General features: G+C 35.9%; 1 protein-coding gene across 5 annotated transcripts in view; it reads left to right on the forward strand.

Annotated features, from left to right (window-relative positions):
- Utx (Utx histone demethylase) overlaps nucleotides 1-17,461 on the forward strand; it is a 110,800-nt gene that overhangs the window by 78,581 nt on the left and 14,758 nt on the right. For 3 of the 5 annotated variants that reach the window (XM_012293529.2, XM_012293531.2, XM_012293532.2), the window contains one exon: nucleotides 7,560-7,688. In XM_012293529.2, coding sequence (XP_012148919.1) covers nucleotides 7,560-7,688 — 129 coding nt within the window. The other 2 variants (XM_076541776.1, XM_076541775.1) reach the window with 2 other exon arrangements.

The following is a 17,461-nucleotide window of genomic DNA, read 5'->3' on the forward strand; positions in this document are numbered from 1 at the left end:
TTCTTCGTACGCTTCGATTTCGTCGAATATTCCATTGATTTTTATCGACAAATTGCTCCTTATTATTTCATATCTATGAGAGATTTAAAATGCTGATTTCTAAAGAGAACTTTCAATTTTTAATGTGTAAAGCTTGTCGATAGTTGCTGAATTAATCAGAACTAAACACTGAATTAATCACTCAAAATCAATAATTTGTCTGAAGTGCTTTTGAAGTCTCCCTTGTAAAAGGAATTCCAAATTTCACGTTGTAAAGTTTTGCAAAAGGGTGTAAGAGATCGAAGTCGAATATTTGCAGGTAACAGCGGAGAAAATAATCCCGTAGGTTTTGCGTGCGCACTTTTAATGAATTATTTAGCGAGCCACGTTGAAATCGATACTTCCGCCGCGTGAGAAGCCCCTATTACATAGCTGCGCGGCCACGTCTTAACATCTCGTCCCCCGATCTTGTGCTCACTTTTCTTTCACGAACTTGACCCCCATTTCTAACGTGATACAGCAAATATCGTGTCACGTGTGACTGCGATAACTCGTATCACGTGTTACGCGGTGTTTAAGGGAACAATAAACGTCACCGTAACACCGTCACCGCTATGGGAGGGTCACTTGATGACTGACATTAAACGCTTCATATAATCCGGTAACTCGAAAGATCAAGAAAATGTCATACAGAATTACTCGCATTATATTTACCGTATTCACTTTATTTTTTAGTGTTGTTACTTATACTGCGAGTTAATAATTTTTATCGTGCGATAAAAAAATTTATTGTCCCAACGTGTTCTTCGCGATGAAAGAAATCGATAAGTCCTTTACCGTTTTTCGATCCGAAGCTTCATTTTCGAGATATCGAGCGAAGATCCGAGGGTGCGAGATCAGCTGATCGCGCCCCGGAAGTCCAGCGCCGGAAGTCGGCCACCGGAAGTCGAGCGCTCCATCTTCAATCGCTTGTATCTCGAAATCCACGCTTCAGATAAAAAAACTGTAAAGGACTTTTCGATTCTGTTTGATGCAAACAATTTAACTACTTGCACAAAATTGGTAATCCATTTATTTGCTTTATTTGCTAGTCTACTTATAAATTAATATCCTATTTATTCGAGCACATATTGTACTCGATATTCAATTCATACAAATAAAATATTTGCGGAATGTTGTTTGTTAAATGTTTAATTTGAATAACTCGAAAGAGAGACCTTTCAATTTCAAATTAATAAACTCGTAAAGAATTGGAAACTTTTTCCATGACGCATTAATAAAGACCAGTGACCTATCCAATGAATATTAATTAAATAACGGGAATGCCCGGTGATCTTTCGGGAATTTCGAATTTATTTTATCGCTTCATCCGCGTTACCTCGGATTACCGAGAAGCTGGAGTGACTCATACCTCTATTCAAAACCGGAAAACGACTCTGTCTGTTGTGCTGTTTAAAGTCTGGATTTAGTACGCGGAATAAAAATACACTTAGATAGGAGGCACGATATCGCGATAAAATTTCGCTCGCACAGATTGTAAACGCGTCACTGATTATAGCAACGCGAGTCGCTTTTGAATACTCGGTGAACGCTGCACGTGCTTCTCATGGTAATGCATCTTACATTTGCATAAATTCTGCTATAAAAAGATCGATAGAATTTAAACCTTGAATCCTACCATCTGATATTCTAAACTTGAAAGCTTTTTTAAGCTCGACATTGAAAGCCTCTTTGATTTAAATATTTTTAAAAGTGCACAATTAATCACAGATTCGACATCTTCGTTTAAAGTGCTTTCGAAATTTGTTCAAATTTCTGTGGGAAAAGGTGCCATCAAAAATTAAAATTGTTAATTTTTATTTGATTACAAAATTCTTACACGTTAACGTCCTTTACGGTATTTACAAAGCGACTGACTACGCACACGGTTCAGGACAGATATATACGCGTTTTCTCTCACACACTCATACAAACAGAAAAAGACGTATCGACAATGACTCATCCTTCTAACATGCGGGAATGCTATTAGCATGTATTGCTATATTTTAACATCCCCCCTCAATACATGCTTACTTTTTATTTAATTGTAAGGTGGGAATTTTTCATACTTTTTCATACCCGTATTGTTGACGCAAAAATTATGTTTAACCTTGTTAAGTGGTTTTGTCATTACGTCCGCAATCATTTCTTTAGTGGATAAATATCGTAAATCGAATTTTTTATTTCTTAAAGAGTCTCTAATAAAGTGATAGCGCAGGTCAATATGTTTTGATCGTGCATGAAACATGTTATTATTAGCAAGTAATTTTGCGCTTTGATTGTCATTGTATAGGGTAGCCTTCAAATCAAGGTTTAATTCTGATAATAAGTTTTTTAAAAATATAATTTCTTTTGTTGATTCTGAAATCGACATGTATTCTGCTTCAGCGGATGATAGTGCGACCGTTTTTTGTTTTTGGGTTTTCCATGCAATTGCGGCACCACTTAATTTGAAAATGTACCCTGTAAATGATTTTCTGTCGAGAGCATTGGAACCCCAATCGGCGTCAACATAGCCTGTAATATCAAAATCGTGTTTCTTGTATACTAGGCTTAGATTTTTTGTACCTTTTAAATACTTTACTATGCGTTTAGCTGCATTCCAATGTTCTCTAGAAAAACACGAGTTAAATTGTGAGAGAAATACAACAGAAAACATTATGTCGGGCCTTGTGGCTACAGCCAAATACATAAGAGATCCAATTAACTCTCTATAGGGTAGATCAACTACCGTTTCACTCTTTCTTAAATTGTACAGCACGCTTGGGTCAGCTGGTGTATCAGATATTTGCGCATCGCTCAAATTAAACCTTTTTACAATTTTATCAATTAGATTTCTCTGAAGGAGATGAATCCCATCATTTGATCTACATATTTCTATACCTAAACAATATTTGGCTTTTCCCAGGTCTTTAATTTCAAATTCACGCTTTAAATGGTTTTTAATCTCGTTAAATCTAATTTCATTATTATGCGCGATTAACATATCGTCTACATACAAAATTATAATAATTATGTGCCTTTTGTTTATGTCATAATACATACATGGTTCGATTTTTGAAGCTGTCAGATTTAGTTTTTTAAGGGCCTGATCTATTTTTAAGTTCCAAACTCTGCCTGCTTGTTTCAAGCCATATAACCCTTTTCTCAATCTACAAACTTTGTTACCTTTTTCAATTTGATTTAACATATTCAGTGCTTTAATTCTAATATTTTCATCACTTTCATTTTCTACTATTTGAGTTAAAAAATGTTCGACTAAATCCGGCAGCTTCATATATACACTTTCAGTTAGTTCGCCATTTAGGTAAGCACTCGTCACATCCATTTGCTCGATCTTAAGATTTAATTGAACTGCAATCGCTATTAGAATTCGTAGAGATTCTAATCTTACAACCGGCGCAAATGTAGAAAAATAATCTATGCCGTATATTTGTGCGAATCCTCTTGCTACTAACCTTGCTTTCCTGGTCTTTACTGCTCCACTTTGGTCGAATTTGTTTGTCAGGACTAGTTTTGAATCAATTATATTTCCTTCATCCGGCTTTTCAACGACATCCCAAGTATCGTTTTTAATTAATTGTTTAAATTCATTATATATAGCCTTATTCCAGTCTTCGCTATTTACACCATTTAATGCATCTTTATAGTCGATGTCCGCGTAGTTTACCTCTTCGTAACTGAAAACATCATCGTTTAAACTTTCATTTAATTCATTTTGTATATTTTCATTTATACTGGTTGCTGTCGATCTATATGCTTTCCTTGGTCGGCCTCTTTTGCCTGTCCTCAATAATGTGGGCCTTCCTGGTAAACGTTTTTCCGTCTGGCATTCAATATCTCCTTCATTTTGAATTTTATTTTCGCTTTCCGTAGGTCCTGTTAAAACAACTTCAACTTCTCCAAAAGTATTAGTATCATTATTTTCCATACTCACTTGATTCCCTTTTGTACTTGGATTTTCATCTATGACCTTGACGTCTCTTGATATTAGAATTCGTCCTAAAGACGGCGCCCAAATTCTGTATGCCTTAGATTCTTCTAAGAAACCTACTAATCTTCCTTCAATCGACCTTTCTGCTAATTTGTTTTCTCGGTGTTTCTTCAGGGCATACACTTTTGCTCCAAACACTTTTATGTGATTGATTGTCGGCATTTTACCATGCCACAGTTTATATGGGATCTCACCGTTTAACCCCATTGTCGGACATCTGTTTCTAATATAATTAGCGGCCATGAGTGCTTCTCCCCAAAATGATAACGGCAAACCTGATTGTTTTAGCATACACCTCACTGCTTCTATCAATGTTCGGTTCTTGCGTTCTGCAAGTCCATTTTGTTGCGGCGTGTACGGTGCGCTAAGTCTTCTTGAAATGCCACATTCTTTTAAGTAATTATCAAATTGCTCGTTGCAATATTCCTTACCATTGTCACTGTGAAGCTGCTTTATTCTTTTCCCTGTGAAATTTTCTACCATATTTTTATATTCTTTGAATTTGTTAAAAACTTCATTTTTACTCTTTATTAGGTATGTCTCGCACCATCTGGAAAAGTTGTCGATAAACGTGACAAAATATTTAGCTCCTCCAATAGTTGAAACATTAAAAGGTCCACACACGTCGGAGTGAACTCTATCTAATAAATTTGCAGACCTCTCGCTCGAATGATTGAAGGGTTTTACGGTTTGCTTACTTGCAGCACATACTTCACATGAATCAATGTCATCGAGTGTCTTAAATTGAATATTACTCGCTTCTTTCATAATTTGTGTCAAATCTTTTCCATTTAGGTGGGCCATTCTATTGTGCCATAGCATTAGAGAATCATTTTTTTCTTTAGCGTAGTGCATACTATTTTCTATTCCTTTTCTTAAATAAAACAAATTTCCGATTCTATCGGCTACCATTTTTGTTACATTTTTATTATCTTTTACTAAGGCTGCATATTTTGTAAACGTTACGGTATTACCCCTATCGACTATTCTGGCTACTGACATAAGATTCGATCTCAGATCGGGTACGTACAATACTTCCTCAAGTTTTACATTTCTACGCATGTTATTATTTGTATTGATTTCTAATGCTACGGTACCTCTTCCTTTTACGTCAGTTGACGCATTACTCGCCAAGTTTACGCTATCAGATGCTTTAGACATATTTAAAAAAATACCTTTATCATTGCACAAATGTGCTGTACATCCGCTGTCCAAAATCCATTTTTGGTTATTTATTGTTGAATTATTATCAAGCTTCCCAGTAAAGGCATAATAAACATCTTCTTCATGCGTCGCTTTGTTTGCGCCTTGACCTTCGTTTTTTGTAAATGGATATTTGGTCCTGCACTTTGGTGCTGTATGTCCTCTTTTCTGACACCTGCAACACTTTATATTCCATTTATTATTAGTTCTTATATCATTATTTTTTGTTTTCCAATTTTCTGTTGTGGTTCTTGAATTTTCATTTTCCTTTCTTTCAAAATGTTTTTTATGCGTTGAAGCGACCATGGCATTGGAAGTTCGGACTTCAGTTTTTTGCAATCTAGCCTCGTGTTCTTCTAATATTTTTACTTTTAAAACTTCGGGCTCTGGCAACTCATCTCTAGATTCAATTGCGCATCTGAAATTCTCGAAAGAAGTCGGTAAACTATATAATAACATTATGGATAACAAATCCTCATTTATATCGACATTCATGTATTTTAATTTATCCACCGTATCGAAAAATTTATTTATATGGTTTCTTACGTTTTCTCCTTCGGGCAACCTTTGTAGCGTGAGTTGCTTAAGGAGTGTTGCCTTTCTTGCGGGACCTTTCGATGCGTAAACGTTTTCTAATTTTTGCCATACTGACCTTGATGTCTCGCAACCCTTTAATTGTGTTAACTCGCTCGGGCTAACGCACAGAATGATGTCCGCCTTGGCCTTTTTGTCGTTTCTTATCCATTCTTCAATTTTTGTCCGGTTTTGCTCCGTTTCTTCAGGCTTCTTTATATCACCGCTTACGTACTGCCACAGATCATTTTTTATCAGTATCGCTTCAATTTGCATCTTCCAGGTGTCATAATTGTCCTTGTTGAGCGGTTCAATTCTTGTCGTACTATTCATCGTTTCGTTCCTTTTATTTTATTTCAACTTTGGTTGAATTCCACGTATTTTTAATGCACTCAAAAGAATACAAAGAAATTTTTCTTTCTTGTTTAATTAATTAATTCAGCACAACTGGGCCCATAACCTGTTAATTTTTATTTGATTACAAAATTCTTACACGTTAACGTCCTTTACGGTATTTACAAAGCGACTGACTACGCACACGGTTCAGGACAGATATATACGCGTTTTCTCTCACACACTCATACAAACAGAAAAAGACGTATCGACAATGACTCATCCTTCTAACATGCGGGAATGCTATTAGCATGTATTGCTATATTTTAACAAAAATAAATTATAAAATGTTTTAATTTAAATTTTAAAAAGTGTCAAGATTTAAATTTGCTTTTTTAAGCTCGACATTGAAAGCCTCTTTGAATTAAATATTTTTAAATGTGCACAATTAATCACAGATTCGACATCTTCGTTTAAAGTGCTTTCGAAATTTGTTCAAATTTCTGCGGGAAGAGGTGCCATCAAAAATTAAAATAAATTATAAAATCTTTTAATTTAAATTTTAAAAAAGTGTCAAGATTTAAATTTGCTGTTTTAAGCTGGACATTGAAAGCCTGTTTGAATTAAATATTTTTAAATGTGCACAATTAATCACAGATTCGACATCTTCGTTTAAAGTGCTTTTGAAATTTGTTCAAATTTCTGCGGAAAAAAGTGCCATCATGAATTAAAATAAATTTTAAAATGTTTTAATTTAAATTTTAAAAAAGTGTCAAGATTTAAATTTGCTTTTTTAAGCTCGACATTGAAAGCCTCTTTGATTTAAATATTTTTAAAAGTGTACAATTAATCACAGATTCGACATCTTCGTTTAAAGTGCTTTTGAAATTTGTTATAATTTTTGCAAAAAAAGGTGCTATCAAAAATAAAATAAATTATAAAATGTTTTAATTTAAATTGTAAAAAAGTTTCAATTTTAAATTCGCTTTTGGAGTACGAAAAAATATTTGACATGTTTTGTTAGTAGTTGATAATGAACGTGCTATTAGACTATTTTAATTTTGCGATTGAATCATGGGGAAGTCTGATTCATCCAGAATGATTTCCACCAAGTGATCGTCATCGAACTGCTCTGTTTACCACGAAGTCGCTTTGCGTCTTCCTCCAAACGGAAGCGACACTTGCAAAATATAAAGCAGGCCTACAAGTTTCTCAGTTCAGTCTCGCATTGATCCATCGTGTGTTTAGAGAGAAATGAAACCACGAACGCAATGTTAAAAATGGTGATACGAAATTAAATAACTGATAATTCGTGTAATTACTTAAAGTTTAATTCCAGTGCTACAAACATTCTTTTTATAAAATTTAATATTTTGTGTTACAGACATTGTGTTACAGAAATGATATTTAAAATCGTTGTTATGTTTGTGTGTTTCAGTAAAATTTCACATAGCCCATTTATACGAAGTCCAAGGAAAATATCGTCTAGCGAAAGAGCATTACGAAGCCTTGCTCAAAGAAAAGACACTACCCTCCCACTTAAAGGCCGACATTTGCCGCCAGTTAGGTGAGTTCAATTTTTAGAATTCCTCAAATATATCTTCAAACCCGTTCATAAATTTCCCGCCAAATTCCACCGGCATGAAAAATCAAATTTTTCAATTAATCTCCGCGCAGCCATACGGAATCGCGTTCAAAAAATATCAGAGCCCTTTCCTATAACCGTTTCATGATTTTCCAACTGCGCATCGACGCCACAAAAGCGCGGTTATTAAAAAATTCTTCAGCCCGAGCCATAATTGAACAATCCGCGGATCGGATCTTTTATTTATCCGCGATAACGCGTTGGCAACGTTCCCGGGGTCAGAAACACACTGTAGCGGTTGTGGTAGGGTTAATTAAAGCTATCCCCCACGAAATTGTTTTCATCGCGTCGTCGCGAGCTTTCGGCTCCTAGGATTCGGCTTAAGGCTCGGGCCGAGTGTACGAGCAAGTAGCAGACACGTGTATTGATTTATTCCGGGTTGAGGTGGCCTGGCGATGAGATGGGGTGCAGAGAGAGAAAGAGAGAGAGGCGGGGAGAGTGTGCGTATTCGGCCGAGAGAAGAAACGGGTGGGAGAGAATGGCTGAGAGAGGGAGAGCAAAAGGGGTGGCTTCTGATTCGATAAGGAGACGAGATTGTGGGAACCGTTCTAGCCCGATGTTCTTCTTCGATTTTGCCCCCCAATTTTCTTCTCACCCCTTTCCTTCTCTACTTTCTCTTTCTACGTCCCCTCTTTCGTTCGTTACTATTTCTCTCCCTCGACCTCTCTTTTACGATCCTGCCATTCGCAAGATTGCCTCCTTATACCGAGGGATACGATAACCGACGTGTACTGATTTCTTTTAATTTTACACTATCGGTTTGGGCTCGTGCGCTACTGCGCTTGCGCGTCGCTGGGAGTACATTAATGGCCTGTCAATTTCGAAATTTACTGCTTTCACAAATCTTTCGGTTTCAACATTTAAAAGTCTGGTACATTTCTGAACTCCTAATTTCATTTATTTTCAAATCTGATGTAGTAATGTATATTATAATGTACACTGAAGTACTGAAGTATTAATGTACATTATAATGTACACTGAAGTACTAATGTACATTATAATGTACACTGAAGTACTGAAGTATTAATGTACATTATAATGTACACTGAAGTACTGAAGTACTAATGTACATTATAATGTACACTGAAGTACTGAAGTATTAATGTATATTATAATGTACACTGAAGTACTGAAGTATTAATGTACATTATAATGTACACTGAAGTACTAATGTACATTATAATGTACACTGAAGTACTGAAATATTAATGTACATTATAATGTACACTGAAGTACTGAAGTATTAATGTATATTATAATGTACACTGAAGTACTGAAGTAGTAATGTATATTATAATGTACACTGAAGTACTGAAGTATTAATGTACATTAATATGTAGGGTAAGGTTGCTTAAGTCGTATCTGTTCTATATTTAAAGTGTTATGGCTGCTACAGCTACATTAAGATTAATTTATATGACAACACAAAGGTTGTTCAGAGTTGTTCTAATAAATAAAAACAATATTTACACTAGAATCGAATATAGTTTTTACATATTTGCTAAATACTCATTGATTTTTCTTAGGGGGTGCGTCTTGAGCAACCCTACATCTACATATTAACAGAAACGATACATAAAACAATGGGTCTATAATTATTTTTTTCCAATTGTAAATTGCAATAATTTCATGTTAACACTAAACCTACCGGCGTATAATGGGTACTTAATTTGAAATAAAAAATGAAGTCAGAAAATAAATAAGCAAACGACAAAACATAAATTTGTACACACATTAATTCTTCATCTTGATGGAGGTCAATGCAAATATCAGAAAAATCAGTTCAACAAATTGTGTAATTTATTATAAGGATCTTGTGGAACGATCATTTGGTTTGGTAGTTTTAGTGTTAAGATTAGTTTTGTCCACCCAAGTTGAACATACAATAAACATGAACACGCAAGAATTTTCACGCAACCCAAAAATGTTTCTCAAAGTATATAAAAGTGAACATTATCAAACGTTAGCTATTGAACTTGACACACAACCGAAAAGAGCCGAAAGCATATGAAAAGCAGAAAGAAGGAAAAAATTTAGGACACGGGAGGTTCAAAGCGTCGATGCATTAAGTCGTCAAAAACATTTTTACCAAGTGAAACATGAAATGTGTGCTGCGAGCGTGCTCGACTTCCGTTTAATGAGATAGCACTACGTGACACAGCAGGTAGAGTCGAAAGATTATACAGGTCAAGTCGCGCGTCGTGCTGACCCACTTATACCTCGTAAATCCCTCGACAACCAAAGGTTCTGCTTACTGGAAAACTGCGAAGGGTGGACTTTGCAGGGAGGAACAGTTTAAGAGCATCGGTCAAGCCGATTCAGATGTGAGCGAAATTCCGGTGGCTTGAAAATGTGGGAGAGTAGGATTTTAGAAATTTGGGTACTTGTTTAGGGATTTATTTGGGGTGATTTGGGGTTTGGAGGATTTTGGGAGATTAGGAGTTTTGGATTTAGAAGTTTGGGGATTTAGGAATTAGGGGTTTAGAAATTTGGGGATTTGATAGATTGAGGATTTGAGGATTTGACAATTTGGGGATTTGACAATTTGGGGATTTGATAATTTGGGCGTTTGACAATTTGAGGACGTGGGGATTTGGGGACATGGGGATTTGGGGATCTAGGGATTCGGGGACGTCGGGATTCGGGGACGTCGGGATTCGGGGACGTCGGGATTCAGGGACGTGAGGATTCGGGGACGTGGGAACTCGGGGACGTGGGGACTTGGGGACGTGGGGATTCGGGGACGTGGGGATTTGGGAATCTAGGGATTCGGGGACATGGGGATTCGGGGACGTGGGGATTCGGGGACGTGGGGATTTGGGGACATGGGGATTTGGGGATCTAGGGATTTGGGGACGTCGGGATTCGGGGACGTCGGGATTCAGGGACGTGAGGATTCGGGGACGTGGGAACTCGGGGACGTGGGGACTTGAGGATGTGGGGATTCGGGGACGTGGGGATTTGGGAATCTAGGGATTCGGCGACGTGGGGATTCGGGGACGTGGGGATTTGGGGACATGGGGATTCGGGGATCTAGGGATTCGGCGACGTGGGGATTCGGGGACGTGGGAATTGGGGGACGTGGGGATTTGGGAATCTAGAGATTCGGGGACGTGGAAATTCGGAGATATGGAAATTGGGGACGTGGTAATTCGGGGATGTAAAATTTTGGAGATGTGGAAATTCGGGGATGTGGAAATTGGAAGATGTGGAAATTCGGGAGTGTGGAAATGCGAGGACGTGGAAATTTGAGAATATAAAAATTTGAGAATGTGAAAATTTATTGGATCAGGAAATTGTGAATTTGGTAACTTGGTTGTTTAGAAACTTGTGAACTTAGAAATTTGAAGCTTGAGTTTAGAAACTTGTAAACTTAAAAATAAAAACACAAAAATCTACAAATTTGTCCAAATCCAATATGATCTTCTCAGAAAACCTAAAGGCATGAATCGCACGATCGAAGCAATCCAGAACTAAGTTATGGAAGTAAACGAATGGACAAAGTCATGACGGAAAAGGAAAAAGAAGAGTGTATCGAACCGGTCCCGAGAGGTTGACACGCGAGAAGCAGTAAACAGGTTGTAAAAGAGTCCTGTACCGTTTGGGACCCGTACGGAGGGGCGTGCGAAATTTTCGGGACAATTACCTTTTTTCTTCGTTTCACGTTTTTACAGGGTCAGCAGAGGAAGGTTTACTGCAATTTTCATGCTTACAAAAAGTTGGGCGGTCATTGTTTAACCTTGGTTGCCTCTATGGGTCCATGGGACCCAAACATCTTCGGCTATAAATCTTTTGGGTGTAGTTTACGGGTATAACACAAACCTTTCACAAATTTATTAACTTTTCAGATATTTAAAATCGAAATCTCTGAATTTATAAAAATTTTTTAATTTTGCAACTAAAGCCTCAAGTCCTAATTCCCACATCCACAAATCCCAAATTTCCAATCCTAAAATAGTAAGTTTGTGGATTCTTAAATTTGTAGATTTCTGTATTTTTATTCTTTCAAATTTTTATATTTTTGTGTTCTTAATCTTGCAACTACCTGAAGCTCCAAGTCTTCCTAATTGCCACATTCACAAATCCCAAATTTCCAATCCTACAATTGTGAAAAATCTCTAAATCGTCATACTCTAAATTTACTTTCAAAAGATGGTCCTACAGCGATCTCCCTGCAGGTATACTAGCAGGATAATCGTCGAGCATAAACCGTATAGACGAGTCTCTGCGCCGATTTCCTTGAACTCGTGCAATTTTATTGTCGTTGCACGATTATTATGCCGGTGTAAGTGCGTTGTAAACATCGGGGTCGGTCCGGGCAGCATTGTGCATCCGTTTTATGGAGGTTCACCCTGAAGCTTGCACCTTTAAGCTTTGTTACACACGCAATTTCACCGAGCTCGGAAATTATTTAACTAAACAGTTATTACTTAATTTTATAAATTTGTAAACAAGTATCAACAACTATAAAATTCAATTTACAATTAAAACACAAATAAATATACAAGTCTTCGAGTTTACAAGCAGATTACAAGCTAAACATTTTATTTACAGTTTTAAAATAAATAAATACAATTAGAACACGATATGCAAGTAAATCTTCGAGTTTGCAAAAAGATTACAAGCTTGAAATTTTATTTACAGTACTAAAATAAATAAGTACAATTAGAACACGATATGCAAGTAAATCTACGAGTTTGCAAACAGATTACAAGCTAGAAATTTTATTTACAGTACTAAAATAAATAAATACAATTAGAACACGATATGCAAGTAAATCTACGAGTTTGCAAACAGATTACGAGCTTGACATTTTATTTACAGTATTAAAATAAATAAATACAATTAGAACACGATATGCAAGTAAATCTTCGAGTTTGCAAACAGATTACAAGCTTGACATTTTATTTACAGTATTAAAATAAATAAATACAATTAGAACACGATATGTAAATTTGGCGATGTAGAAATTTGGGAATGTTGAAATTTGGGGATGTGAAAGTTGGGGATGTGGAAATTCGGGAATGTGGAAATTCAGGGATGTGGAAATTCAGGGATGTGGAAATTCAGGGATGTGGAAATTCGGGGATGTAGAAATTTGGAGATGTGGAAATTTGGAGATGTGGAAATTGGAGGATGTGAAAATTCGAGGATGTGGAAATTTGGCGATGTAGAAATTCGGGGATGTTGAAATTTGGGGATGTGAAAGTTGGGGATGTGGAAATTTGGGGATGTGAAAGTTGGGGATGTGGAAATTCGGGAATGTTGAAATTCGGGAATGTGGAAATTCGGAGATGTGGAAATTCAGGGATGTTGAAATCCGGCAATGTAGAAATTTGGGGATTTGGAAATTTGGAGATGTGGAAATTGGGGGATGTGAAAATTCGAGGATGTGGAAATTTGGCGATGTAGAAATTCGGGGATGTTGAAATTTGGGGATGTGAAAGTTGGGGATGTGGAAATTCGGGAATGTGGAAATTTGGGAATGTGGAAATTTGGGAATGTAGAAATTTGGAGATGTGGAAATTGGGGGATGTGAAAATTCGAGAATGTGGAAATTTGGCGATATAGAAATTCGGGGATGTTGAAATTTGGGGATGTGAAAGTTGGGGATGTGGAAATTCGGGAATGTGGAAATTCGAGAATGTGGAAATTCGAGAATGTAGAAATTCGAGAATGTAGAAATTCAGGGATGTGGAAATCCAACAATGTAGAAATTTGGAGATTTGGAAATTTGGAGATAGCTTGCAATTGTATTTACAGTTTTAAAACAAATAAATACAATTAGACCACAATATCCAAGTAAACCTTCGAGTTAGCAAACAGATTACAAGCTCGAAATTTTATTTACAGTTTCAAAACAAATAAATTCCAGAATTACACGAATTACAAAACGTGAAATTTCTACAAAGGAGTTCGTAAAACAATTCCGAAACGCGATAGAATTTAAAAAGGCGCAGTAAAAATCAAGGTGGATTTAATAACATTTGACGAAACGTTATCGCGCTAAAAAAGACTCGTACGCAAAAGTTAGCAGAATGAATGAATGAATGGCGAGCTACGATTAGAGTATATACATAGTGGAATGCTTTAATTTCGTCGGTTGGTTTATGAACACCGACCGACTTAATTCCATTTAGAATCGCCGTGCATTTAACGTCGCATTCTACGATTGTGTAACAACTTGTTGCGATATTCTCGTTTTCCCACGGCACGTATTTAATTTGCACTCTGCTCCCGTTTGTGTATGTCTATATATATTGTGTATAATGGGTGCACGGCCACGAAAATTGCTCCGATCAAAATTACATCGAAAACATTTGATAACGTGTTCGTTTGTTTCGATTATTTAATAATATTATTGTAATTCGTTTTGGAAACATTTTTCACTCGGTCCTAAGCAATTTTTATTTAACTTTAAGCATTGTGGTTCTTTTTGATCAAAATACTTTAATTATAAAATACTTAATTTAATTTTATTTAATATTTAATATTTAATATTTAATATTTAATATACGTAATATTTCATTGTAATCGATAATCAAGGATTAGGAACATTAGTAAATTAAATAATCTTTTTCCTTCAACTTGGAGCTTTAAACCGATGTATCATGAGTGCCATTTTGATAACGCGTTCGTTTGTTAACATTTTTTACTCGGTCATAAACGGTTTCCATTTAGTTTTAATCATTGTGATTCTTTTTGGTCAAAATACTTTAATTATAAAATACTTAATGTAATTTTACCTAATATTTAATATTTAATATACTTAATATTTAATTGTAATCGATAATCAAGTGTTAGGAACATTAATAAATTAAATAATCTTTTTCTTTGAACTTGGAGCTTTAAATCGATGTATCAGGAGTACCATTTTGACAACGTGTTCGTTTGTTAACATTTTTCACACTGCCATAAACGGTTTTCATTTAGCTTTAAACATTGTGGTTCATTTTGGTCAAAATACTTTAATTATAAAATACTTTATTTAGTTTAAAATCGGTCGTTGTAATCGATAATCAAGTATTAGGAACATTAAAAAATTAAATAATCTTTTTCTTTGAACTTGGAGCTTTATCTCAATGTATCATAAGCGCCATTTTGATAACGTGTTCGTTTACTAACATTTTTCACTCTATCCTAAACAATTTTCATTTAACTTTAAACATTGTAGCTCGGTCAAATTATAAAATAGTGTACCTACATCAAAATCGGTCGTTGTAATCGATAATCAAGTATTAGGAACATTAAAAAATTAAATAATCTTTTTCCTTGAACTTGGAGCTTTACATCGATGTATCATAAGCGCTATTTTGATAACGTGTTCGTTTACTAACATTTTTCACTCGATCCTAAACAATTTTCATTTAACTTTAAACATTGTAGCTCGGTCAAATTATAAAATAGTTCACCTACTTCAAAATCGGTCATTGTAATCGATAATCAAGTATTAGGAACATTAATAAATTAAATAATCTTTTTCTTTCAACTTGGAGCTTTATCTCAATGTATCATAAGCGCCATTTTGATAACGTGTTCGTTTACTAACATTTTTCACTCGATCCTAAACAATTTTCATTTAACTTTAAACATTGTGGCTCGGTCAAATTATAAAATAGTGTACCTACATCAAAATCGGTCGTTGTAATCGATAATCAAGTATTAGAAACATTAAAAAATTAAATAATCTTTTTCCTTGAACTTGGAGCTTTATATCGATGTATCATAAGCGCCATTTTGATAACGTGTTCGTTTACTAACATTTTTCACTCGATCCTAAACAATTTTCACTTAACTATAAACATTGTGGCTCGGTCAAATTATAAAATAGTTCACCTACTTCAAAATCGGTCATTGTAATCGATAATCAAGTACTAGAAACATAATCTTGTTCATTGAACTTGGAGTTTTAAACCGATGTATCATAACCACCATTTTGTAATTCTTTTCTGTCACCAACACACGCTGTTCAATCGAACACTGTTTACCGTAACTGACCGTGAACATACTGAATATGCTGACCATATTTAATATCGAATACATTTACGAATCTTTACGCAATCATTTGATGAAAATGAACACATATCGCTTAGCAAACTTTGATGTCGCGTCCTTGGAAGACTCCTCAAAGCTAACACCATTTATCTCCGTAATTTACTGTTTGCAACAAAAACTTTGAGTTACAAAGTTGTGCAACAACGGTAGCTCACAAGTTCCATCAGCAAACAAGTCCTATACACGGCAGATAATAATGAACGAAAGAACTGGGAAATAAAGGTGTACCGTTACAGCTCTAACAGCTGCCTTTAAGGATGAAACGTGCGCATAGAACCTGCTTATATTTAGCCTCTCCATAGACAACCATTCAAATAAAATTTAATGAAAGGTAAACGAGTAATGGGTTGAAAAGGCTGTAAATTAGAAATTGATTTAAATCACCGTTTAACGTTGAGTATTTTTTAATGAAACTTCATAGAGAAACGTTTCGAGTATTTTCGAAGATGGAAGCTGTGCATAGCTCTACGCCTATGTTTATAGAGGGTTGTAATTCGAGACCGCCTCGAAGGGAGAGTGGGGTAAAAGTGGCTACCCTAGGTTATACCTGCGAAAATCTATTCAGTTCGGTACTCGTCTAGTGTTGAGGCAACACGTCCTTTCGTGGCAGTACGTGGGGAACGTTGCTCCCATGGCTTCCTTTTCCTTTAGTTCCAAAATCTCGAGCCTACGAGCTCCGAAATCCTAGAGATCCAGAACTCCAGTGCTTTCGAGGTAGATTCCATCGTTGCAGTGTCAAAATCTTGAGATTCACGATTTCAAAATTCTAAAGTTCCAAAGTTGTGAAACTCCAGAATCTTAAAGTCCTAAAACTGTGAAACTCCAGAATCTTAAAGTTCTAAAACTGTGAAACACCGATATCCTAAGGTTTCAAAGTTGTGGAAGCCCAGAATCCTAAAGTTCCAAAACTGTGAAACCCTGGAGCCCTAAAATTCCAAAACTGTGAAACACCAAAACCCTAAAATCCCAAAACTATGAAACCCCAAATCCCTAAAATCCCAAAACTGTGAAACCCCGGAACCCTAAAGTTCCAAAACCGTAAAACCCCAAAACCCTAAAATCCCAAAACTATGAAACCCCAAATCCCTAAAATCCCAAAACTGTGAAACCCCGGAACCCTAAAGTTCCAAAACTGTAAAACCCCAAAACCCTAAAATCCCAAAACTATGAAACCCCAAATCCCTAAAATCCCAAAACTGTGAAACCCCGGAACCCTAAAGTTCCAAAACTGTAAAACCCCAAAACCCTAAAATCCCAAAACTATGAAACCCCAAAACCCTAAAGTCCCAAAACTGTGAAACACCAAAATCCTAAAATCCCAAAACTGTAAAACCCCAGAACCCCAAATTTCCAAAACTGTGAAACCCCACAACCCTAAATTTTCAAACCCCCAAAACCTCAAACCAAAGCTGCCAACAAAAATTTAACAAGTGTTAAACCGACGTGCCCAAGTGTTTCCACATTTAGTGCAGTGAATCAACAGCCCCGACTAGCAATTCCAATCACAAATTAATTACCACGACTGACAGTAAGAACCCATATCCCAGCTACCCATAAAAACAGTATCTCTCAACATAAAAGTAGAAAATGTTTCTGATGATACGTGAAATAATAAGAGAAACGGTGTTGAAGCATACGTC

The sequence above is a fragment of the Megachile rotundata genome, chromosome 2 (assembly GCF_050947335.1).
Source record: "Megachile rotundata isolate GNS110a chromosome 2, iyMegRotu1, whole genome shotgun sequence".
In the NCBI taxonomy this organism is placed as follows: Eukaryota; Metazoa; Arthropoda; class Insecta; order Hymenoptera; family Megachilidae; genus Megachile; species Megachile rotundata.